Below are 26,432 nucleotides of genomic sequence, written 5' to 3' on the forward strand. Positions count from 1 at the left end.
ATATATGGAAGTAAACTTTCAACTTAAAAGAATAAGTTGTGCATTTTTCTTTTTTTTAAGAATATTCCTTATATAGTTTGAGAAATAATTTTCTATATGAAAATTTATAAAAAAAAATGTAAAACACTTTATATCAACATAAATCTTTTAGGTAAAACACTAAATTATTAAAAAAATAAACCAAATAAAAGATACAACTCCAACATTTACTACACACATCCTATTTCCAAAAACATAATCACCAGTATAATCCAATTACAACAATACAATCCACTAAAACCATATACTAAGATCATTGAGTTTATATAAATGCTTTACACAATATTATTTTCACTTGTGTACTTTTCATATCAAATATTTTAATAATATATTCTCACTTCCAACACTTCTATTCATTTGTCCATAAATATACAACTTACAATTTTTTTTTCAAAAGTTATAATTTTAAAAAAATAAAAAAAATATTATTATAGTTCTAAACTAACCAAAATTATTTTTAAAGATAAAAATTTCTATAGAAACAATAAACATATCCGTGCAATAAAATCTAAAGACAGATGTCAACATTTTAATACTAGAAGAGAAACTTACTCTTATAAAAATTTCAACGGAACTCTCTATTCGAAATAATTTTATATAATTGAGAAAATAATATGAATATTATTTAGAAAGTTAAAGTGAAGGGAAAATAAAAATAAATAATAAACTAATTATATATCTAATTTATATGGATAAAAGTTAACTTAAAATTTAATATTTACTGGTGAAAATAGTCTCATTAAAAATTAACTGTATATATTTTTTGACAAGCATATATTCTTTCAACTAAAATAATTCTAATAAGGTTCACTATTTGTAGAATAAAAGTTATAACTTCTATAGTTAATTTAAATAAATAGATCTATGATAATGGTTAATTTAAAATAAATCAAGCTTACAAGACACGTTGTTGAAATTAAGTATAAAAAAGTAGTTAGCACTGTATATTTAAGATCTTTGTGGTTTAATGTTGTGTTTATTTGACTGTAAATTCAGTTGACAGTGATGTAGAGTGATTAGAGATTGGGTGGGTAGTTTGGATCCGCTGATATTTTAGAGGAGACATGTTCATAATTTTCATGATTTTCAAATGACAATTACGCATTTTCCTTCCGCTTCAGCCTTTTACCAACAAAGACCCAACAAAACTTGTGACCCCATCGCTCACATGTGTGTGCTATGACTACTACCCGTCTCCAAAACAAACCCGAATAACATTCAATATATTTGATTTTTCAATATACCTTACGCAAAACTACAAAATTTGAAACATCGTAACGTTAACAAAGCAACCATAGAAGCAAGAATAAACCAATTCTTAGCACGAGAAAGTTCAAAATCACAATCAACAACAATAATACCAATAATCTACTATTGTGTACTCCTGACCAACCCTACCCTACCCTACCACTCCCCCAATACAACACCCATTCTCATACGTAAGATCCTCGGCGTATCCGGTCAACGGTCAACAATTCTCCATTCTCAATGGGTCCTACTCGCCCCATGGCGCGTGAGGGAATTAAACAGCACTTCAAGTGTTCATCTTACCACACAAGTCCCCATCTAGTGTACAGTAGTTGTTGGGATGAAGAAGCAAACGCCTATTACAATAGACACTTCTCTCTTTCTCTCTCAAAACAAAACAAAACAAAACCAAACCCAAAGCCAAAATTTTTCACTTTCCAGTTTCCATCTTCTCCCTTCCAACACCCTTCCAGCATGGCACACCACCCTTCCCAACGTCGGAACTTGGAAGCTCCACAATCCAAACTTACATCCCCAAACCCAGATCTCATCCAAACCTATAAACCCTCTTTCCTGGTAAAACACATGTCAAGCCTAAACTTGGCTCCAACCCACAAAACCCATCCACCCCACAAACACTCTCCTCTTGTCGTCCCAGAGAAAGAGAGTGCTGTTGCTGTGGCTGTGAAGAGAACCCACAAAGAGAAGCCCCAAAGGAGTCGTTTGGAATTGGAAAGGAGGAAGCTTGGTGATCCTAACGACAAGGGTGTAGTCGAGGATGTTAAGGTTGAAAAGGAGAAACCTGGGAATCCTTGTTTGGAGAAACCTGGGAAACCTTGTTTGGAGAAACATGATGGTGTTGAGAGAATGTCTGTGGCTCCGGGTGGCGGTGGGGGTAGAAGGAGATCCTTCTGTGGGTCACAGACTGATTTAAGAGATGTCTTTGCAATCAATGGAGCGAAAATGGTTTCGGTTGACATGCCACCGTTTATGCAGATCCACGCTGTGAATTGTGCCAGAAAAGCTTTGGATAGCATGGAGAAGTTCACATCCAAGACCCTTGCACTCTCCCTCAAGAAGGTACAATTCTAACAAAACAACCTTATTCGGTTTTAGTTTTGCTGGATTAATTAATTTGTTCTGCGTGCTAAGAGTTTTACTAGCAAGTAATTAAGTCGTTGCGGTGTTTCAAAATTTGGGTGTGTGGTTGATTGGTCGGTCAATGAATTTTGGTTGGGTGATTGCGATTTGCAGGAATTTGACGGGGTGTATGGGCCGGCATGGCACTGTATTGTGGGGACTAGTTTTGGGTCTTTTGTGACCCATTCCGTTGGAGGGTTTCTATATTTCTCCATGGATCAAAAACTATACATTCTCTTATTTAAAACCGCAGTACAAAAAGCAGGTTGAAGGAGGTGAATTCTGCAATGGTCAGAATAATTTTTGGATACACTTATGTTACAAAGAAAAGGTTTGGAGTAACAGCAACAGCTTCTGTACATTGCTCCAGCTTCTAAAGATGATAATGCCGCATAACAAATGGAAGAGAAGAAACCGTGAGCCCTTAACGTGGTTGTGTATCTACATGTGTATCTATCTTTTTGACTGGAATCAATTTCGGTTGTACAATTATTAAAATTCTAATTTTTAAATTATTTAATACTTTTCTAATTGTATCTAATGCTACAAAGTATGCGGACATTTGATATTCTTCCAAATTGTTTGAATGAAGTTGAAATAGTTGGTAGGAGAAGATTAGCAATATGAGGAGTAGGAAAAATATGGGAATAGAGTGTCCCAAGCAATGAATGCAGTGATGTGTTAACCTAGTTATCAAATAACATGGTGTGTGTGTGCCAATGTGACAAAGAAGAAAAGGGTAATAGGTGGGGGATATGGGATCTGATCAGGAATTTTGAAAGGGCACGGAAGGGGCTGTTAGTATTCTCACGTCGTTCTCGCTCACTACTTCTTGCCTGCAAAATTTGAGCAATCATTCAATTGTGTCACGTATATTTGGGGTCCATGCCATTAAATTTTTGGTATGAGTCCCCATTCTCATTCTTGTCTCTTTCTTATTTCTCCAGCTACAACTTCTTAAACCTTTGATAGAGAGAATTTGAACCCGTCTTTCAGTGCTTAGGATAACTAAAATCTATTCAAATATTACATTACATTGATCCGAATAACCAGGAAATTGTTGGCAGAAGTGGTTAGTGGGGTATGCTACTTTCATAAATGTGTCTATGGCCTTAATTAAAGTGATTCCCGTGGATGCTATTAATTTGACGAATGGTTTGAGATGGATCAAGAGTGATCTCACACTAGCAATAGAGTCTTTGAAAACCAAACAAGAACTGTACTTGAACCCAAACTTTTGGCATGGTTTGGGAAAGAAATTGTATTATAAAGCAGAAGGGGGGTTGCAATTGTACTTTGTAGCTTAGTGAAAAGTGGAAAGCCTACCCTATTTTGTATGATGAAGTTTACGGAGAAGGAGGACAATCTAAAAAGGTCTCCCAGATCTCTAAATGTTTGTGTACCTTGTTTCACTTTTGTGATTCCGTTTTGTTTACTACTCATTATTATATTATCCAAAGTACCTTGGCACTTCCTCCATGAATTATAATAAGATAATTAGTTACATATCTATAGTTATAAAATAAGATAACAAAAACATGATATGTTCAACTTATTGAACTCTTACTTCGCATTCCATAATTCTACTAATCACACAAAATTTAACTAGGTACTTAGTAAAAAACAAAATGATGGAATTAAAGGAATAAGAGGGAAATCAATAATGATATGTGATAATTTTTTTCAACAAAATAGTATGGTCAAATTAGAGTACATTTACTGTATTCAATGCCATTCAATATCAAACATAATGAATTTAATTTTTTTAACTCAAACTACAAATAAAGGTGGACAATTAGGTAGTTTTATTATGAAACTGTCACTTTCATCCCTGCTTTATTGACAAATTTGTAAATAAATTTTTCTCTATCTAATAACATGATATATTTAGAGTAGTCCAAAAATCAACACAATATATTCCTGTTAATCTAATTACTTTTTTTTTATGAAAACTTCAAATTAGATTGTATTTTTCCTCGATAAATTTATTCCTGTGACCTTATGTAAAATTTTCAATTCCTTTCTTATTCAGTATTTAATTGGGCACAAGACAATTGAGTTAAATTTGAAAAATAAAACTAGTAAAAATAGTTAGACTACAGAATATAAAAATATGGAGAGAAAAAGAGTGTTTATTGATTGAAAATTAATCTAGAAAAAAATGATCCAAGTTATAATCAAATCCCTACTTATTTAGCAATCATTTTTCTAATTACTAATGCAAAAAGTAGTAGAATATAATGTGATTGGTGATACATCCACTACTTCTTGAGAGCTTATTTGGTTCTCTCTAAAGACATTGACTCAACCTTTTATCAAACATGTTTCCCATGTCTATAACATATTTGTTTTATGTTTTAATTTTGTATAATTTCTCTAGTCTATTTTATCCTTTACATAATTTATCTTTTATAATTTTAATGCTATTTTATTAGTCCTCATTTTTCAATTATCATATTGTCACTAATTTTACGAGTCATTAAGTTAAGAAAAATATAACAATAAAAATCAACATTTAACTATAATAAAGATTGAAACATAAATGAAACATCTTCAAATAAAAAACCTACATATTTTTATTAGCATATGAATTTTAATCTAATCTTTCCATATTTTTGTATTTTTTTTAATAATATTTTTTTTATACGGATGATTGTTGTTACTTGATTTACATAACTAATTGATTTCACATAACTAATGAGATGTCAAACTACATAATCATAACTAATATAAAAGTTTTTTAAAAAAAAAAAATATTGGAGATGCAAGAGAGTTGGGACTATCTTTCAATCATACAATCATTTCAATCAAATTTTATGTGGTCCATATTTTAATGCAGAGGTTTGTTACATGGTTCACTTCCACATAAACAATGATTTATTATTATTTTTTAATTTTTTTATTACGAAATATTTTTAGATATGTGTTGAAGCGTGGTAATTTATAGATGTATTTGGGTGAATTCTAAGTGGTGGTAAATATTTCGAGACACTTGTTTTTGTATTGTTGAGCTTATATTATAAGCAATTATTTTAGTTTCAATGTGTTTTTGGTTTGTGATTTTAGAATTCCGTGAGGAAGACTTAATTTGATATCTGATATTTTAAATAAGTCGATAAATGAAAAAAAAAGTCATCAATTCATAGGTTGATATATATTAATTATGGATGAATGATTATTTTTTTTTTTAATTCAGAATGATAGATATTATTCATAATGCAAAGTTTAAATGCTTTTTATTTTTTACATTTATTTTAGATTACTTTTTTTTTTCATTGATAAATGTTTAAATTTCAAAAGTAAAAACCTATATTCATATGGACCCTTCCATGTGTATGGTCTTTTTAACTCCTTGTAGAATTTAATTTGGTCAATTTTTTGGTAATGATCAAAAGGAAAAATATTTATTTTATTCAATGACATTCAATACAAACATTATTTTTTTTTAAAAAGGTTATTGTAATGGTATTTTAAATAAAAGTGAACTTAAAAGGTAGTTTAAATATGGAACTGTATTGACAATTTGGCAAAATAAATTTCTATTATGATATAGTTAGAGCAGTCAACACATTAACACTATTTTCATTCATCTAATTACTTTCTTTATTTATCTTTAAAAAACAGATTGTATTTCTCTAAAATAAAATGATATTTTAATTAAAATGATATTTAATTAAAATAATTTTTGAATAAGAAAACCTAGGTAAAGTGTCATGTAACAATTTTAATGGGATTTTTTTAATAACATCTATTGTTGATAAAATTAAATTCAATAAATAATATTAATAAAAGTAAAATCATTAATGTCATTTGACTAATCTCAACTTAAATTCTAGAAAACTGCAATCCAACTTTTTTTATATATATTACAAACTTCACCACACACACACACATATATTACATATAGTTATAGGTTCAAGATTTTCTTACAAAGCAAAATATATTTTTCCAATAATTCTTACATGACAAATAAATTAATAAATACAGTTATTTTATAAAGTCGTTCTAGTGTTGTTTGAGAAATTTTGATTGATTAAAAATTGTTATGAGTGTAAGTGATATTTGTACTTTTAAATGATGTATGAAAATGAGATAATGATTATATACATGTTCGTTTACGTTTTCATATTCACTTTTAATTTATTTGATATTTTATTTTGAAATTTATTTATGTAAATGTATCTTTTTAGATATTATTTAGTATTGAAGAGAAGATGTTAATTTTTAATTTTAGCAAAATAAATTTACGCCAGTACAAATAAAGATACAAATATACTCTTTATCTAATAAAGTTGAGATATTCATTTCATACTTATAATAAATATAAATTTGAACATAAAAAAAACAAACTTTGATTAATTCTATTAAATTATCATCCTTAATCACCATAAGTTATACATTAAAGTAACGTGAAATCACGCACATTTTTTTTTATCATTGATAATTAAATTATCTAATCTTATACATTTTGTTTCTCTTCATCATTTTTTTCATGATACCACCTTTTGAATTATTATTGATTATTTCTTTAATCCTAAACCACTAGCATGAATAAGATATGAATTTCGACACCAATCTGGTTTATACGTGAGCTTTTTATTTGGACTTATCAATCGTTTTAATTCCCTTTTAAAATGAGGCTACTCTATTTAATTAAAAACTAAATGGATTAAATGGTATGAGTGATAAATAATTTTTTTAAGTATAAAAGTATTTTCTTTTGTATAACTATAATAACTAAATAAATAATTAAAGTTCACTTTTAATGTATTTCATCTACTAAGTTGAACTTTTTTACCTTGATTTTCAAATCATCTAGTGTTGGAGATCCCACATCGACTAGAGATTAGAGTCTTTCATTGTATATAAGTGGGTGCAAACCTCAATTTTATGAGCCGGTTTTATGGGGTTGAGTTAGGCTTAAAGTTCACTTTGTAATATGGTATCAGAGTCATTTCGATCCTTTCATAGCGAGTAACATCTAGCTCATCTTTTATTTTTAAAAATCACATACGTTTCATAATATTACTAACTTATTTTTGACTAAAATGTATAACTCTCAAATAATATTATATATAATTGGCCCACCATTTATTACTTGTAACTTAACCTTCATCCTTGTGGACCAAATTTGTGGAACAAATTCATTTCCTTTCATTCATTTCCTTTAGTCTTTTACAAATCACCTTATATATCTTTAAAAAAAAATCAAAAGAAATAATTTCCTTCTTATTAACATACATTATCCCTTTATTCCTCATTCTTTCTCTTTCTCCCTCACTCTTTATATCCATTTAAATATCACATTTCCACCAAATTTCACACAAATCTCATTCTTGCTTGATAAAAATTCAACCAATTATTATAATTGTCCATCCCCAATTTTTTGTCCTCTAATAATAATATCCCTTATGCTACTAGATGTTGCTTTAACCAAACATTGACACTATTAAAGCGAACACAAAATAACCTTGTGGGTTAAAAAACATAAACTACCCTCTTTGATTAATTAAGACAATGAACATGTCTAGGAATGTAATTTTATTTAACTCCTGAGAAAATCTATTTTTACATTGATTTAATGCACTTCAATTATCATACTTTTTTACTTCTTATTTAATTAATATTTTTCACTTTTTGTGAATTAGGAAGACAATACAATCATATTGCTTAGGATTACAATTGGAAGGAATACTACTAATGTATCTGTATTATTTTTGGAGAGAATTAGAAAGTTTGAGTCATAGGACTCGTTTAATGAACATACCACTTACTAAACGAGTGGCACGTGAAAAAGGAAAAAATAAAAAATTGAATTTGATCGGTGCTAAGATAGACCATTAAGTAAGAAGTTATGCAAAGTACACAATTTTTTGTATTATTTTTACTTAAAAAGACATCATGTATTTAAGCAAACTTCAATTTATGGAGTAAAAACGGAAAAAAAGGAAAGTTTGGCTATGAGAATACAACTTTTTACATTGGGAAAAACACTGGTTGCATGCTCTATAAGTGGAGAGTTGAGACTTCCACCTTCAAAGTTCTCAAGTGTTATCTAATTTTCATCCTCTAATATATTAATTTATGCACACACCAAAGTACTAAAGGAACAATTTGCATTCAATTTTTTCATCACCATTTTCGCCTATATGAATAAAACTTACTTTTAACATATTTCATCCATATGAAATCCCATCTTTTACATAGTTAAAACGAGTATCTAATCCTCAAATCTTTTATATATTCCTTCTCTTTCACTTTTGAAAACCACACACGTTTTGTATCATTGTGGACTCCTTTTTTGACTAAAAATCATAACTCTCAAATATACATGCAATAGATCCACAATTTTATTTCTTGTAACTTGGTCCTTGTGAACACAATTCATTTCCTTGATTCTCTTATAAAATGTCTGACTACTCTACTTGATTATTACAAACTATTCTACAAAGAAACATCAAACGAAAAAAATATTTCTTATTAACACATCCACACTATTCCTCATTCTTTTAGTTTCTCTCCTTCTATATATCCAATACAATATCTTTCTTCCATTTCAAATCTCATATACATTCTCCTTTTCTACTTTAACAATGGTTCAACCAAGTAATGTAACTACCCTATCATCCACCCTGATTTCTTCCTCTGATGACAACACCTTTGATGGTGTTATTGATTCTTCCTCTCATTCAAAACCACCATCATCATCATCAAAGAGGACACGCGGTAGGCCAGCGGGCTCCAAGAACAAACAAAAATTAGCCATTGTGATTGAGCATGTCCAAAAACCTATACTCATTCAAATTCCTAGAAACTCTGATGTAATTGAGACTCTAACCCAATTTGTCTGTGATCACCAAATTAGCATCGCAGTGCAAAGTGCATCCGGATCTATTCTAAATGCCACTCTTCGCGATGATCAATCTGAAATTTCTACTTTCATTGTTCATGGACCCTTTACTTTAGCTTCCTTCACTGGCCCTTGCATATATAACAACTATAGTACTACTTCATTATCATCTAATCTTGATTATTTTTTTAACATTTCTTTTTGTTCAAATTTAGATCAAAGCTTTGTTGGGGTTGTTGGAGGGAAGGTTATTGCAGGTGATGATGTTGTTGTGACTGCTACAACTTTCAAGAACTCTTAGAATCACTAAGATGAAATCAAATCAATAATGATCATGAGAAAAGAGATAACAATAGCCATTTTCATGTCATATAGATGACAATTAGAACAATAAATTCCATTAATATCATTATATGTACTCATCTTAAAATTAAGGTGTTGTGATAAATATTGAATTATTAGTTTATTTCCAAAAATATTTATCTTGAAGTTTCTTTATATATGTCTAGAAGCATGGTAATGTGTAAATTTATTTTGATGAAGTTGAAGTAAATCTTTTGATGCACTTGTTTTTACGTGTGAGAGGTACAACTCTTTTTTAATGTTGAGCTTATGTTGTAAACATGATGTTAGTTTCGATATGATTTTAAATTAGTTTGTGATTTTGGAATTCCGTGAAAAAAACAAATGAAAGAAAATTATCTTAACAATAAATTAATTATGAATGAATAATTATTCCATTTCCTCAATTCATTTCATCGTATTCATTAATACAAAGTTAAAATAATTTTATTTTTTTATATTTATATAACTCACATTTATTTTTCATTTACTTTTTTCTTTTACAAATATTTAAATTTTAAACCTTTCTATTTGTTTTCTTTTTAAACCTCTTAAAGAATTTAATTTTATCAGTTTTTTTAATGATCAAATTAATGTGGTAAAAGGAAACATATTTATTATATTCTATGTCATTCAATATAAACATTAAAAAGTTTAAAAGAATTTAAAAAGTTATTGCAATGGTAATAAATCTAAAAAAAAGTGAATAAAAGTAGTTTAAATATGGAACTGTGTAGACAAATTGGAAAATAAAATTTCTCTTAAATGTCATGATATATTTAAAGTAGTCCACACCACAACACTAATTTTCATCATATAATTACTTTCTTTATTTATTATTAAAACTTCAAATTAGATCGCATTTCTCGTCAATCGATTTAATCATGTAATTATTTTGAGCTCCTTTACAATTTAGCTTAGTGTAATGTCTTATTCACTACTTAGTTTTATCATGAGAAAAATCAACTTAATTTTTTTTTAAAAAAAATATAAGAGCCAATTTTCGACTATAGCAAATAAAAACATTGGAGAGAAAAATGACTGTTTAATATGTGAAAATCAATATTCACAAAAAATTGAAGTCATAATTTAATCCTCCCAACCCATTTAACTATAGTTTATCTAATGACTAATGCATATGTAGTCGAATGTGCAATATGTTCTGTCTACATACAGCAGTTACCCTTTTTTTTTATCAAATATGTGCTATTATGTCTACAATATTAATATATTTGTTTTATGGATTTTCTTATTCATTAAAAATAATGTATTTTATTTTAGTCATTTTAAAATTTGAAGAAACAAGCTTCAGAAATTAAAAAAAAAAACGTGTTTGGAAATATAAAAACTCAATAGAAACGTATGATTGTGGTAAAAGATAAGTAAATAAAAATTAAATGAAGTAATAATTAATTAAAATATTGTTTAAAGATGAAAATGTAGGGAAAGTTTCGTGTAACAACTTTTGTGCAAATTTTTCTATAATATTTGTTGTTGACTTGCATAAATAACAATGTTTATACTATCGTCTAAATCTCATCCTTAATTGTTCTTTTATGATTATTTCTTCAATTTCAAATCACAATATTTTTTGAAGTTGTTAAAGAGAAGGTTATGTAAGCAACAATGTCATATAGCAACTACAACTTTCATTAACTAAAAAAATATGAGGTTGATATGAAGATGATGATGAATATAGAGATAACGATAACCCTAACATATGTAATATAGGTGGAAATTAGATCTTGTACGTTTAATTAATGTTGTTACATTGTATGTCACCCTAATGGTTTTAAGAATAGTGTTTTATTAGGTTTTTTTAAATTTTTCATTATGAATTGTATCTAGTTATTTTGTAAAACAGTGATTTTTAGATTTATTTGGTATGAAGTATTGGATGTTGGTGATTCTTTTAATCAACAACAATAAATAAATTAAATTAAAAATGAAAATGGGAGGTGCTCCAACCCAATTATAATGTACACACATTTATCTTCCAAAAAAGTAACATTGTGTACAAATTGCTTCAGCTTAAACAAATTAAACTGAGCTACACAGTTTGACAAAAAGCATTATACTGTGACATATTCTCAGCAAACACAAATCTACTATTCCATGCAAAAAAATAAAAACAATAATCAGAAAGTGCAGTAGTAGAACAATCTATGACTGCAAATTGCAAATTCTTCTCCTAGTTGTGAAATTATATCAGTTAAACAAGGGAGTAGTGGAAAAATAAGCGTACGATGATTTGATGTATTGTTATCATAATCCTTACTTTGTTCTAGCATTTAAATTTGAAAGGAAATAGGAAAAATTTAGGCTGAAATGTTTGATACAATTTAAAGTATAATTGTTGTAGGCATTTGCATATGAAGACCATAAAGATTTAAGACATGGTAGGTACAGAAACACCAAGAGAAAAAAAAAAACTTAAGGATATTTGTTGATAAAAGTTATGATGATATACACATTCTGTGACTACATGTGAAAATGTTATGATAAAACTTTAAAGCACTAAAAGAAGAAAAAACGAAGAATTGTATTGAAATATTGTAGTTACATTGCAATATACTTATGCTTTTATTTAAGATTATTTTATAGAATGTTTTATGTGTATTTTTGTAGAATGTTTTGGGTAAGTATTTATTAGTCAACATCTACCTTTTTTTTATTTAAGTTGATTTTAAATGATTTCAATAATTAATAATAATATGCTTTACAACACTTATGCAAAGAATACATAGAAGAAAATAAATGTAGCACATGGGTGGTTGTAACATCCCATAATTTACAATAACTATTACAATATCAGTTCTACCAGTTTCTATACAAACGTGGAGTTATATTTACATATCCACAACTCAAACTGCACCTGTGTATGGTCATCTGCTCGTGTACATAGTACAGTCATCGCAGTTTAAACACAGCAAGAAAAGCAAGGGTAAGCTAGTGAAAATAGAATTTTATAATATACACAATTAAATCAAAAGAGAAAACCAAATTACATGATCAATTTCTCAAATTATTCAATTTTCTTCAAATCTCAACAATAAATAATCACATAGATCTCACATGGATCTACATATCCAGAATATTCAACAAACAACGTCTTCCGGAAGACCCATATTAAGTAAGTCCTACCAGAGACTAACACCTAATCCAAAGATTACCAGCGAATCCAACAGAAAGGATCAGGGTAAGTTCAATACAATCCAAGTCGTGCATCTCATATGTCACGGTGTGCATGAACTCCCCATCACCTGATATCTTAGTCTATGTGACTTAGATCATCAGTGAAACTCGGAGATCTTTGTTACCACATAGGCATCAATACTTAATACACAACAAACATCAGTCCATACATTATCCCAAATGTATGAATTCAATTCCATACCATTTTGTCATACAATATCATTCAAAAAGTGATCCACAATATTCAAAAGTTTATTTGACATAAAAAAATAACACTTTAATACTAAATCATCAAAACCCAATATCTCCACAAATTTAAATAATATATAAACAAAAACCCAATATATAAACACACAACATCCCTGCAAGAGAAATTGAATATTGGGACCACGTCCCTTCCACATCCAAATCTTCTATCCTAAGGTGTTATTAAAAATTAAATTTAGCTTCCCTTATCTTAATTGCTTGCTTTCCAAGCAACTTCTAGAATTTTATTTCCCATAGTTTGGATAAGCTTCAAGATTTACGGGCCTAATGCAAGTTATTCAAACAGAACAAAAATTCATTATATAATAGAATAAGTTGAGAGGATTAAACTTCTCAACTGACCCCACAAAGATTGATAACTAAATCCTAAGGAAAAACAGAGAACAAATGATATTTAGAGTAAAAATGAACTTATTCTGTTTGAAAATCTGATCGGGTAGAAATGTTCCTTAACTCCTCAGCTACAGCGTGGTATGATCATATTTTAAAATAGATAAAGATTGGGAAAGAAATTAAGAGAGAGAAGAGAATATGGAGAGAGAGTGAAAGAAGAAAAATGAAGGCACATGGAGTCTGTAGTTTTTTTTAAAAAAAGTGTTGTTACATCGGGCTTCCATGTGTGCTAGATAAAGAAGATGAATAGTTGATGTCGTACGTAATGAAAAATTAGAGTGAATTAAGGTTCCTATTTCTATTATTTTTTTTTTCTTCTATGTATCTATTGAATTTAATTGAAATTCTCATTCTATCGAATATTTTAATGTACATCACAAAACCAAAGCATTCTAGACTTAGATTCTTGAGAAAGAGTTTTATTTAAATCAAGATCATTTGTTATGTTCTCGTGATTCAATGCAATTTGGTTTTGAATGTTTATTTAAGTGTTTTTTTAGAGATGAAAGTATGAAATCTTTTAATATTATCTTTTACATATGTAAAATGATTTGCCTCAATGACTATAATATTTGTTGTGAACTAGGAATTTAAAATGAGTTAAAATCTTAATAAAACTGACTAAAATGAATCAAATATAAGTAAAAGATCGCAAACCTATATTACTTTTAAGGTTTTAATTGAAAATATTATCTTAAATTTTTTATGTTGATTTGTTCACAATTTATTTATATAAAATCCTTTTGATTTCTCCTATTAAAGAATTTATTGGCAAAATAAAAATAAAAATCATATACCTTAGATATAAGCTCACTTACTAAGATGTTATCACAATCATTTAAAATTTATTTTAGTCAAATTTATTCGAGTTGTTGTGTCATCATTATTGGACTCATTTTAGACTACCCACAATATCTAATACATTTTAGATGTTCATTCTTTCGTGAGACGAGTATCTGCTAAAGATTTCATATTGACTATGAATAACATTAAATTATAATATATAAGTTAAGTGAAATCTTCACCTTTTATAATTGAATAAAAGTGATTCTTGAGTTAGTGAAACATTCCTTTTAAATATATGTCAACTTGATGGGATAAATAGCCTTTAAAAGAGAATTTAGATAAGGTGATCTATTCTCCTCTCTCCTTGCTTACTTGGTTGATTAACCAAGAAAAAAAAATAGATATTAATATATATTAGATTGAGACAAGTTAGAACTTTCACCCTATTTAACCATAGTGAGTCCCGTTTTTTACATATCAATGATGAGTCATGTCAAAATGGATCGGATAAACTAATTTTATCAATCCTACTCTAATTAAATAAAATGTGGATAAACAATTATTCAGGTTTTTCAAATTTAAATTAATTTAATAATTCATTTGTATAACATTAATATTATTTTTTTAAATTTTTATTATTCTTATATTCATATATGCCTCGCATTTATTTTTCCATTTAAGTGTTGAATATCAAAATAAAAAGCTTATATATCCATTTGTTTTCTTTTTAATGTTCTTCAATCTAATATGGTCATTTTTTTATTAAATTGATGTAGTTTAAAGTAAAGATATTACTGTATTCAATTACATCCAATGCTAAACATTAAAAAAATTTGAAAAAAAAAAGTTATTGTAAGGAAATCAAGAGACAGATGTCACTGGACTACATGTAAGGCAGTTTTAATATGATATTGTCTTCTTCCCTGCTTTATTGTCAAATTTGCAAAAAAAAATAATCCTCTTAAATAACATGATGTATTTAGTGTAGTCAGCAGATTACCACTATATTTTTTATTCATCCAATTACTTTGTTTATATTTCATCAAAACTTCAACTTATCCTCACTAATTTAATGTTATGATTTGACCCAAATTTTTTAAATCCTTTACTGTTAGCTTATAGAGTAATGTCCTATTGATCAATATTAAGTTTAGCATAATAAGGAAATGAACTTAAAATTTTGAAGAAAAAGCAAATATAGTTATAAATAGTAGGACTAGCAAACAAAAATGTTAAAAAAATTATGAGTATTTAACTTGTGAAAATCAATATAGAAAATTTTTATCCAAGTCATGAAAATCCTCCCTTAATTATCACTAAATATGTAAGAAATTAATATCATTAAAAAATATAAGAATAATACCAACACTTTTTTAATAATGATTAAAATCATAAAAGGAATATATTACTGTTACTTTGAAAATCTTGAATATCCTTTTACAATCAGACTTGAAGTTTATTATCTTAATCAATTCACTTTAAATGTAATTTGTTAATGAAGTGAAGCTTCCAATTTTGTTCATGGTTTGATTAATACTAAACCACAGTAAACACATGGTCTCTCAAATTAGAATTTCGATACACAATCTGAGAAGACAAAAAAACGCTGAGATCATTAACGTTCCAAAACATTAATGGCAGTTCTGGATTTCTTCTATATTATTGAACTTGAATATCACATCCAGTTTAGATTTCACATTTCCCTGGGTCCACTTGTTACTGCTATTAAAAGAAAACAATGAAAAAATAATTTTCTTGTTTTTTCGACATACTTTGTAAAATCTATTTATAAAATTTTGCTTTTATTTATATACTATAAAATATTTTTATCTTTAGCTTATGTGAGATTTTTGACTTATGTGTGAGATTATATATTATAAATGGTTCAATAACGTTATTATAGTGGTGAACTGATAAACTCAACAAACTTTCACTATGATAGATTATAAATAATTTTGATATCATATTAAAAAATGGATTGAGTCTAACTCAATCTTCTAGAATAACTTATAAACCTTAGACTTTAAACTTAATTATGAGTAGACACTTATTTATTTTGCTAAATTAAAGTTGTCAGAGATTGGATTCACGATTCAAGAAGATAGAACAAGTGAGATGTTAAAAAAAATAAAAATGTACTAAATTTCTTAAAGTTTTTTTAAAAAAAAGTCTCAAACACCAAATGGTGTTGCTTCTGATGTTAGGTTACATATTTCCACTAGCATAAAATTTAAGAGAATCATTCCAAAGAGATTTCCTAGTCCTAAATTCAGAGCAATGTGGTTGTGGTGTTGCTTTCACATGTCTTGACAAAAACAGAAGAAATAACTTATTGAAAATATACAGACACAGTTGGAATGCTTGTTGGTCTATATATGTTAAATAATTGAACAAGTTCATTGAAATTACTTTAAAAATTCCAAAGATCACTCCAAACAAACGTGAAACAGCAGTTTATTGGTCTATTGATATTAAAGAACTTGGTTGAGGAATAAATCAACTCCTGATCATTCTGAGAACCTACTCATTAATTCATCCCTGTTTTTAAAATAGGTTCATTTTAATATTTTTAATCAAGTTTAACTACTGTATTTGTAAAATAAAATAAAAAGATATAAAATAAAATTATATAAGTTAAACACGATTTTTATATAGTGAAATTAGAAGTTGATATTGTATTTGTAAAACATAACTTTTTTAATACTAAGTGTGCTTCCTCAATAGGACTTATCCAATCTTAGTTAATTCTAAATTAACCCATTTTAATATTGTTTTAAAATAGTGCAGCAGAAGGGTAAATTTTCCCAAAAACGCTTTGGATGGAATCATATATTTCTTAAAGCAGTAAAACATTACAGCAAATACCTTTATTATTACGATAGTCATAGTCATAGTCATAATTTTCATAAACTCATTGGTTTTGTATTAACTCCAGTCACTAATAACTAAATTCTTTAATACAATATATAAACAAATGTTTGATACTTGATCATGCAAATAAAAAACAGTATGGAGAATATGATCTAAAGTAGTTTATTGGGCCTTAACTTATTTCCATGGCGAACCATATTTTTTATGGCAAATTCTTCTTACACCCCATGTTTTTCTTCTGCACCTCTATACTTTTGAAAATACTAAAATTATCTTCTCCCGAAAGTTAATTTTTTGTAATTTTATTTATTTATTTTGAATTGTATAATTTAAAATATAAGATTTTAAAAATTAAAATATTTTTTTTCATTTTAGATTGAATTAAAAAAAATCGAATTACAAAATTTTGAAATTAATATTTGTGATTTTTTATATTCTAAATTGTATAATCTAAAATATGTTATTTGTTTAAATATAAATAATCTATAAAATATGTTTTGCCAACAGGCAATATGAATTTTCTGAAGTGTTCTCCAACACAAAAATGAATAAGAAGAAGAAGAAAAAAAAAAGGATGCAACGGAGGTGCGCCTGAGAAGACGAAGAAGAGAGTGCAGTTTATTTATTTTTTTGGTTAAGAATAAGATAATATTTTCAGCAATCCCGTGGGAGTGCAGGGTGAAACCGTGGGGGTGCAGAAGAAATTTGTCTATTTTTATATCTTCGTGGTAAATGAACTACTAAACTTTACAATTCATAGTAACTATTACATCAGCGTGTCTGCATTATTTATATGTTATTTTATATATCTTTAATATAAATAAATATACATTATAATAAGCTATAAAATAAAGTGTGTAATTATTTTCAGTGGGCTTAACAGTTTTATCTCTACTACTTTTCTATTACTATTGCTTAGCAACCTGATTTCTTATCTTCATTTTTAGTTTTTTTTTTTTTATATCTATGGTTACACCATTCTTTGTGGTTTTGTGTTAGTAGGATATTAAAGTTACTTACTGGGAAAAAAATTGTTTTTATAATGTATATTTTTAGTGATTTTTTTATGTACAATTACCGAAAATAAGATGTTGTGATTTTAAAATATAATTAAAAAAATTAAAAAAATCTTCATTCTTATTTTTTATGGATAAAGGACAACGTTAAAATTGTGGTTATACCTGAAAACTTTGTTCACTCTCACTTGTTTTGTAATTGAATAAGTATATTATTATTCTTATATAATTTTAATTATTTTTATCATATTTTTAAATTGAATAAGTTTATTTTTTACTTTAAAGATCTCTTATTCATTATTTTCTTTTTATGATTTAGTTATCAATCTAAAGATCTTTTTGATTTCTCTCTCATAACTCATATTTGATCATACTTTGTTCTAATTGATGAGTCAAACTACATTTGTATTTCATCATATTTCAATCAGATTAAGTTAATTATTTACCCTAAATATTTTTTTTTGTGTGATTTAGTCATCGATCCTAGTGAGATCAGTTGAGAAAAATATTTATTTCAACTTTATTAAAATCATACAAAGATTTGGAAATGTTTAAATAACTTATTTTAAGTCCCTATATTTTAGAGTGGTTCTCTCTGGATAAAATTTTATTCTATGGAGATAAGAAGTTATCTATGTTCTTTATAAAATTTTATGATAGTTGATTTAGACAATAAGTTAATATGGCAACAGAAGTCACTTAAATTGAATTTGATTATGAGTTGATGAGTTTGAATAATTTATATTGTATTGAAATGACAGAAGAATAATGTTTAAACAAATTTTAGTCTATCTTTTTAAACTATTTAAAAGTTGCATAGATTATTCCAAAAATTATACTTACAAAAATATATTAATTAAATTTATTTATTTTTCCTTTTTTCTTTTTATATCTTCATTGAATGAATTTGATTATATAGTATTTTTTATAAATAAAAAATAATAATATTAGTTGATAATATATTCAATTAAACTATGATGAATTTATAGTTATTTTAATAAATACAAATACATATATTATATTCATCTATCCATATTTTTAAAATATTATCATAAACTTTATGTTTACTATAAATATTTATTATGATCGAAACATAGCCAGTAATTATATAGGATAAATTTATAAATATGACGCAAAATTATATAACCTATATTTCTATATACATACGTTCTAAAAAAATACTAATTTTATCTAAATTTTTAAATAGTCATAATAATATACTAATGCTATTTTTTATTTATTTCATGTATGCATTCTATTTTTATATTTTATTTTTAATTATGTTTTTTTTTAAATTACTGATAATTTAAAAATAAACACACACTTTAATTATTCAATAATATCAATCTTTGATTACATTAAAAAGGAGATCTATATATTGTTATAAAATTAATATAGATAAAAACTAAAAATTGTAATAGAGGATAAAATGAAATATAAAACCCTATCATATAATCATATTTATAATATAATCTTATATAACCCATCTACCTCGATTTATCATTCTTTGACATATATACAATAAAAAATATATATACAAATATATATAAATATAAATATAAATATTATATTATAATAAAAATGTAAATATATAGACATAACCCCATGTTTCTTCTAGTTTTTATAAGATAAAAATAAAATAAAAATATGTACACAAAATATAACAACAAAATAAATTTAATTGTTGTAGAGTATATTATTAATTGTTATAAATCACATCAGGAGCATATTAGTTTTTGTTATGCAGTTTTTTAAGAAATTCTTTTTTTTAAACTGAAGATTTTAGTGTGCATATACTGTAGTTTTTTTTTATATTATTAATTTATTAAAATTATTATTATTGTGGCTTTAAAATCAGTACTGTCAAAGCTAACATTTAGCAAATTTATCAAATATGTGTATATATAATTTGTAATTTATAATGAAATGATAGTGAATTATTGCTTCCTATTTTTAAAGGTTTAAAAGAATATCTTTAAAGAGGCGCCACTGTTGCTAGATTCAGACACGGCTCTCTCTTTCGTGTTATTTTCTTTCTCCTCTGCCGCGGACTCCGATTCTAGGGTTTCCGGCAATTGTAGCCGCCGTCTCCACCGTAAACCACCGCTCACGTCTCAGCCGGAATTGTTGCCACTCTCAGGTCCGTTTTCTCTCTAGTGTACTATCAATAGTAAAGGTGGATTAAGCCAATTTTTTTGCCCAAAAAATCTCTCCTTGTTGTGATCGTTCTGTGAGACGTTAAGTAGTCTCTGACTTGGTCTTAGAATCGTAAGTTTGAGCCCGTTCCCAGCTTGCCTCGCTCTCAGTTTGGCCCTTCTACTTGACTGAAAGGCGTAGAATGACAGAAGTGTGTTTCGAGTAATCGGATGTAATCAAACTAGAATAGGATACCGAGCCAAAATGTTAGAACCGAGGTTTGGGCATAGTGTGTTTGGAAAGCCATTGATTTATTATTAGCAGTGTTGAGAATTAAAGTAATTGAGTTTGGTGATGTTTTGTGGTGGTTTCCTTTGGGAATCTTTGCCGGTTCATGACGAGCTTCAACTTCGAATGTTTATTGTATTCTGATCAAAATTCAAAACATGTTCATTAGTCATTATATCTAATTATTTGATGTGAGTGCTTGTCCCCAAAAACTTTGCTTCTTGTTTTCTAATACTGTTTTTATTGTGGGCTTCCTCCCTCCCTTCACTGGGTATGATTGTTGATTTTGTTAGATCTGAAATGTTACATCAAAATTGGTGATGGGGAAAAATACGTTTCTTTGAAGGATTCTAATTAACATCTCAGGGAAAGTAAAAAGTGTGAAGTTGTTTATTGTATGTTGATTTAAACTCTTAACGTATTCATTAGTTGTTATATTAATTCTTTGATATTGGTTGTTGGTCTCAAATCATTTGCTTATTGTTTTCTAATGCTTTACAAATTTTAGCTGTTGTTCCAATGCTGTTTTTATTATGTACTCCCACCATTTAACAAAATTTCATCTGTAATGAGACACTGGTAGGACTATTGGTAATGTTTTGTTTGATCTAAAATGTTACATCCAGATTCGTGATGGGGAAAAATGAGTTTCTCACACCAAAAGCAATTGCCAATCGAATCAAAGCAAAAGGATTGCAGAAGCTTCGGTGGTATTGCCAGATGTGCCAAAAGCAGTGCCGAGATGAGAATGGATTTAAATGCCATTGCATGAGTGAAGGGCACCAGCGTCAAATGCAGATTTTTGGACAAAACCCACACCGGATAGTTGAGGGCTATACTGAAGAGTTTGAGAGCACTTTTCTGGAGCACATGAAGCGCAGCCACCGATTCAGCCGTGTGGCAGCCACTGTAGTTTATAACGAATACATAAATGATAGACACCATGTTCATATGAACTCCACTCAGTGGGCAACACTTACTGAATTTGTCAAGTACTTGGGTCGAACTGGCAAATGTAAGGTGGAGGAAACACCCAAGGGATGGTTCATTACATACATAGACAGAGATTCAGAAACCCTTTTCAAGGAGAGGATGAAGAATAAGAGAATCAAGGCAGATATGGCAGATGAAGAAAAGCAAGAGAAGGAGATCAAGAAACAGATTGAAATGGCTGAACAAATGATACAGCAGCCTACTCCTGAGGCCGATCAGCCTTTACAATCTGAGCCTCCAAGAGAACTAAATATGGAAGATGGAATTAAGATAGGGTTTTCTCTTGGGTCTTCATTGGCTAAACAACCTGTGACCAAGGAAAAGCGTGAGGCATCAAGGGTGGTGTTTGAGGAGGTTGATGAAGAGAGATATGGGGAAAGAAATCCTGGAATCAATTTGAAGAGGAAAGAAAGTGGTGGTGGAAAATCAACTTTGGATGAAATGATGAGGGATGAAGAGAAGAAAAAGGAAAAAATCAACAGGAAGGATTACTGGTTGCATGAAGGAATTGTTGTTAAGGTTATGAGCAAAGTTTTGGCAGAGAAGGGCTACTACAAGCAAAAGGGTGTTGTACGGAAGGTGATTGACAAGTATGTTGGGGAAATAGAAATGCTTGAAAGTAAGCACGTGCTCAGAGTTGATCAGGCAGAGCTTGAAACTGTAATTCCACAAGTTGGGGGCCGTGTAAAAATTGTCAACGGTGCATATAGAGGATCCATTGCTAAGCTGTTGGGGGTGGATACAGATAATTTTTGTGCTAAGGTGCAGATTGAGAAAGGACCTTATGATGGCAGAGTACTTAAAGCTATGGAATACGAGGACATTTGTAAAGTAGCCTAGTGAGTTGGATGGAATTAATAACTCAGTGGTTTGCATGACTTGTAGTCTTCGTCCTTATGTATCTTTCTCTAGTGTGTCATCTTTGTAGCACAAACCATATTCATTATCTTATATTGGATACAATTCTTGGTAATTTATAATTTTCACTATATTTAGGCACCAAATCTGCAGAAAAATATGGTAACCGAGAGCTATGAAATATCATGTTGTAGGTACAATTAGACTCCATTTATGTTAATTTACTTGTTATCGGTACATGATGATTTAATTATATATATATATGTATATTTAATATAGTTACATATTTTTCTATTGTATATTTTATCAGAAGGTAATAATAATACAAAGAAATTAAAGGCTACAGTCTGAGCTATGAAACAAAGTGATATTTAGGGTCCTGGTGGACTTCAGGCATAACATCTTACAGACATTATCTTCAGTTTCACAAAGATATTTAGCTTGAATGGCCCAACCAATTTTGCTGTCTTAAAAATATGTTTCATTCATCAGTGACTGTTTCTGCATATATTCTTGATCCTCTAATGCATCATCTGTTCAGCTCAAATATTTGTGAAGCTTTTATTGGTAGAAATGGTGAGTGAGTTAGTGAAACGCAGAATTCACATGATTGCAGCCCACTTTTCTCCCAAGGATGATATTTCAACCACCCATGTTCTGCCAATGGTAATAATATACTGTGCTCTTTTCTTTTTTTCCATTTACACTCTTTTCTCTTCTTGTTACCGTGGTTGGTTCCTTAGATAATAATGGAATTTGAATTCAAAGGTTTTTATGACACATGGGAGTTGTAACGGAGATAGATATGGCTAAGTTGGGAAGGGTATTAAACTTACTATCTTCCTCGCCTAAACAGAATAAGCCATCTAATAGGAATCTTTATTTGTTGTAGTCACAGAACCAAACTGCATCTCATTTGAGTATTGTAAAGTGGACAAATACGTTTTTTATTGCATAAAGGATGAGAATAGATTGTTTATTGGTTTTGAAGACAAGGAAATATAACCCTTATCAAATGATTGACGTCACTATGCCGCTAGCTTTAAATAAATTGTGAAATATTACTTATACAATGTCTGGTTTTCTGTAGTTTATTGTGGTGAAGGGTTTGTATCACGAGGTTCAGGATTGGAAATATAATTGTTTAAATTGGTCTTTTCTTTTATGATTAACTTAGGCAATAATAAGTTGAACACCATTAAATGCATTTTTGTTGTCTTTTCTTCATCTCTGTCCCTTTTTGAAACTTAAGTGTTTCCTTAATTATGAATTTCTATATGCGACACTACGCTACGTTCTTGTAATAGACCACTATATTTGTTTTGTAGCTTTTGGTTTACAACGCCTAATATAGTAATCTGCATGTACTATCTTCTTCTTTTTTTGAATATATGTTTACAATTCATTTTCATCAATTTTACTACCCCACCATCAGAACTGCAGTGGCAGTCTGAATTCTGTGCTCTGGAGATGCGATAATAAGGTGTATTTTGCACGCCAAGCATCTTCTTCTCTTGGTTATTTTATGAGGCAGACTTTAATTGAGGAGGTACTTTAAGTGTTCTTATTATTTTGAAATACTTAATAATGTTCTATTTACTTCTCTTTTTGGTAAATGATTCATTTCTCACGGGATTCTTTGAAACAACAAATTTCCAGGGTGTCTCAACTTTTGCTCCTAAAACTCATCATGGTGCTGGTGCTGCATCTGAATGCGCTTCTAATGCAAGAGCATCATGTTTTGCTAGACCTGCGATGGCAGAATCACTCTTAAAAAATTCAGTGGTCCAACCAATGACTCCGGAGCAGGGCTGTGAATTTAGTACACTTGAACCGCCTGCATTAGCTAAGCCAAACAGACAGATTAGAGGAGATCAGTTAGATTCTGAAAAGAAAACGTGCTATTCTGAAATTGGTGGTTAGCACTTTGAACTAAGAAATTTATTTGAAGTTATGATAGCTATAACAAACAGAAGTATATAATTTATTTTGAATTGTTTGTGTAAATTTTTGTATGCTGTCTGTCAACTGCTAAAGAATCATTCTTAGTATTCTGCACGAATTGAGTGGTCTCCAAGGATGGATGTTGCAGAATCAGAAAGCAAATATGTTATCACAGTGGAAGTTCCGGGTGTCAGTATCAGTGACATATGAGTGGAGGTTCGAAAGTAAGAGAAGAATATCTTATATTCCTCCCCATACTGATTGTTATACTCTTTGCAATTTATGGTATTAAGCATTTAGTTCTGCCGAATCATTAATAGCAAGGGAATGTTGAAGAAAAGGACACGGCTTAATGAAATATTGTTGGATACTACTTTTATCCAAAAGTCATTATTGTGTTTGGAGTGGTTCTTTCATTTGTGTCCCGGGCAAGGGTCTTGTCTATTAATACAAAGTTAGTTTATTATATCTGCATTGTAATATAATGCACAAATCCTGGAAGTGAAGCACTAAATTGAAATTTTGATGCTGAACATTCTTGGTTATAAATCTTTGAAGTACATGACCTCTTTTCTTTCTGATAAAAGAGTCAATATGTGAACTGTGACAGGTTGTGTGTCAAAGGTAGACGCTCTACTAGCTCTTGGACAATTGGAGGTTGTCCAAATGCTTCATTTTCTTCATACCATCGGAGGGAAATATTATATGGACCATATGAGGTGGTGTGGCAGCTTCCTGCTGGTGGGAACAAGGACAGAATATCAGCTGAGTTTTTGTAAGTTATATCTGTGTTATGCATATGTTTCTTAATGTTAACTCATAAATTAAAAACTCGTCTAATTTGGTCTATTGCATTATATTATTAGTAGTTTTGGTTATTGGGTCGGTGAATGATTATATTACTAACAAAGTTCAATATTAATATTCTCTCAATTTGGAAGTAGTAATAAAATACCAAGGTAACTCCCACACACTAGATCTTCTTTTGGAGATTTTGGCTTCAAGCTTTCACACAGTGCTAAGCCAACTATACCTGGTCAGTGAAAAGTGATCTCTTATACTAACACAACATGGCGAGTTAAATTGTAACCTTGAAACTCAATTAAATAACTGAGAAATTTACTGAATACCTAACGTTCTTGGCTAAAATGGCTGATTCACTACTGCTGAAACTAGATACTGTAATGATGATAATTACTTATATTTTTTTGGTAGCTAGATCATGCTTGTATTTTAAGTACAGAAAAACCGAATCTATGACAATGTTAATGCTTTGCTTGGCATCTACAACTCTGCCATGGCATTATGATTCATAAATTTTTCAAACTCAGTCCAAAAGTTATATAATTTATAACATCTACTCAGAAAATACCTAGGCTTCCATATCCTTTTTTATTTTGTACATAAAGACTAGTAGTATGTGATGATGTGTGTGGATTTGCACCAGTTCAAAGATATGTGAAGCTGATGATTTGTTGTTTCTTTCTCCATTTTCAGGGATGGACTTCTACAAATCATAGTTCCTAAAATCTTAGTATGAGTGAGAAATATTGATTTATATTATAGCACATATATGTGTAAGTATACCCCTGCATATAGATGGAGAAGCAAAGGGCATTCTGCATGATGAGTCATGTCATGCCCTGTATAATCTAATGTAATGAAGAGATAATGAATTTCATATACAATTTTATTGCTAGACAGAAAATTTTATCTTTTATAATTTAATCATATTAAGTAGTGTTTTTTTTCATAATGGTTAGCTGAAAATTGAAGATAAAACCACATAAGAAACAATGACAGTATGCAATAAGATCAACTTAAAACTCATGAATTTCAAAACATCATAATGAATGTAAAAATAAATAAATATTAGATTTTGAAAAAAAATTATGCATAAAAATTGAACACAGAAAAGAATTTATAATAACATACAGACCATGCTTAACTTGCAGAACTGGATTTGCCCCCACAAATTTGAAGCTTACTTTTATACTATGTTAATAGTTTATTAATTAACATTTACCTTTGATTATTATTTTAATAGTTAATAGTGATATCACAGG

The 26,432-nt window shown here is 28.9% G+C and overlaps 4 protein-coding genes across 4 annotated transcripts; all 4 read left to right on the top strand.

Moving 5' to 3' along the window:
* The first annotated feature begins 1,596 nt into the window (after window positions 1–1,596).
* Window positions 1,597–2,958, top strand: LOC137807817 (uncharacterized). The gene is made up of 2 exons (XM_068608628.2): window positions 1,597–2,367; window positions 2,542–2,958. Exons 1-2 carry the CDS (start codon window positions 1,762–1,764, stop codon window positions 2,695–2,697), a joined length of 762 nt encoding a protein of 253 aa, XP_068464729.1. The 5' UTR covers window positions 1,597–1,761; the 3' UTR covers window positions 2,698–2,958.
* A 6,062-nt stretch (window positions 2,959–9,020) lies between these two features.
* LOC137805646 (AT-hook motif nuclear-localized protein 28) lies at window positions 9,021–9,578 on the top strand. The gene has a single exon (XM_068605587.2). It carries the CDS (start codon window positions 9,021–9,023, stop codon window positions 9,576–9,578), a length of 558 nt encoding a protein of 185 aa, XP_068461688.2.
* Window positions 9,579–20,078: 10,500 nt separating this feature from the next.
* On the top strand, window positions 20,079–22,537 carry LOC137807818 (KIN17-like protein). Its single transcript, XM_068608629.1, has 2 exons — window positions 20,079–20,287; window positions 21,198–22,537. The coding sequence occupies exon 2, from the start codon at window positions 21,205–21,207 to the stop codon at window positions 22,402–22,404; it is 1,200 nt and encodes a 399-aa protein (XP_068464730.1). The 5' UTR covers window positions 20,079–20,287; window positions 21,198–21,204; the 3' UTR covers window positions 22,405–22,537.
* Window positions 22,538–22,657: 120 nt separating this feature from the next.
* LOC137807819 (uncharacterized) lies at window positions 22,658–26,089 on the top strand. Its single transcript, XM_090299533.1, has 4 exons — window positions 22,658–23,971; window positions 24,082–24,340; window positions 24,977–25,141; window positions 25,864–26,089. Exons 1-4 carry the CDS (start codon window positions 23,948–23,950, stop codon window positions 25,884–25,886), a joined length of 471 nt encoding a protein of 156 aa, XP_090155659.1. The 5' UTR covers window positions 22,658–23,947; the 3' UTR covers window positions 25,887–26,089.
* Window positions 26,090–26,432: the final 343 nt, after the last annotated feature.

This window comes from Phaseolus vulgaris, chromosome 3 (assembly GCF_051622355.1).
Source record: "Phaseolus vulgaris cultivar YP4 chromosome 3, ASM5162235v1, whole genome shotgun sequence".
Classification (NCBI taxonomy): domain Eukaryota; kingdom Viridiplantae; phylum Streptophyta; class Magnoliopsida; order Fabales; family Fabaceae; genus Phaseolus; species Phaseolus vulgaris.

Coding starts and splice junctions, on each gene's coding strand:
- LOC137807817 (XM_068608628.2), top strand. CDS start 1,762: ATGGCACACCACCCTTCCCAACGTCGGAACTTGGAAGCTCCACAATCC. Junction 2,368..2,541: donor TTGCACTCTCCCTCAAGAAG/GTACAATTCTAA, acceptor TGCGATTTGCAG/GAATTTGACGGGGTGTATGG.
- LOC137805646 (XM_068605587.2), top strand. CDS start 9,021: ATGGTTCAACCAAGTAATGTAACTACCCTATCATCCACCCTGATTTCT.
- LOC137807818 (XM_068608629.1), top strand. CDS start 21,205: ATGGGGAAAAATGAGTTTCTCACACCAAAAGCAATTGCCAATCGAATC.
- LOC137807819 (XM_090299533.1), top strand. CDS start 23,948: ATGAGGCAGACTTTAATTGAGGAG. Junction 24,341..24,976: donor GTGCTATTCTGAAATTGGTG/GTTAGCACTTTG, acceptor GAACTGTGACAG/GTTGTGTGTCAAAGGTAGAC. Junction 25,142..25,863: donor AGAATATCAGCTGAGTTTTT/GTAAGTTATATC, acceptor CTCCATTTTCAG/GGATGGACTTCTACAAATCA.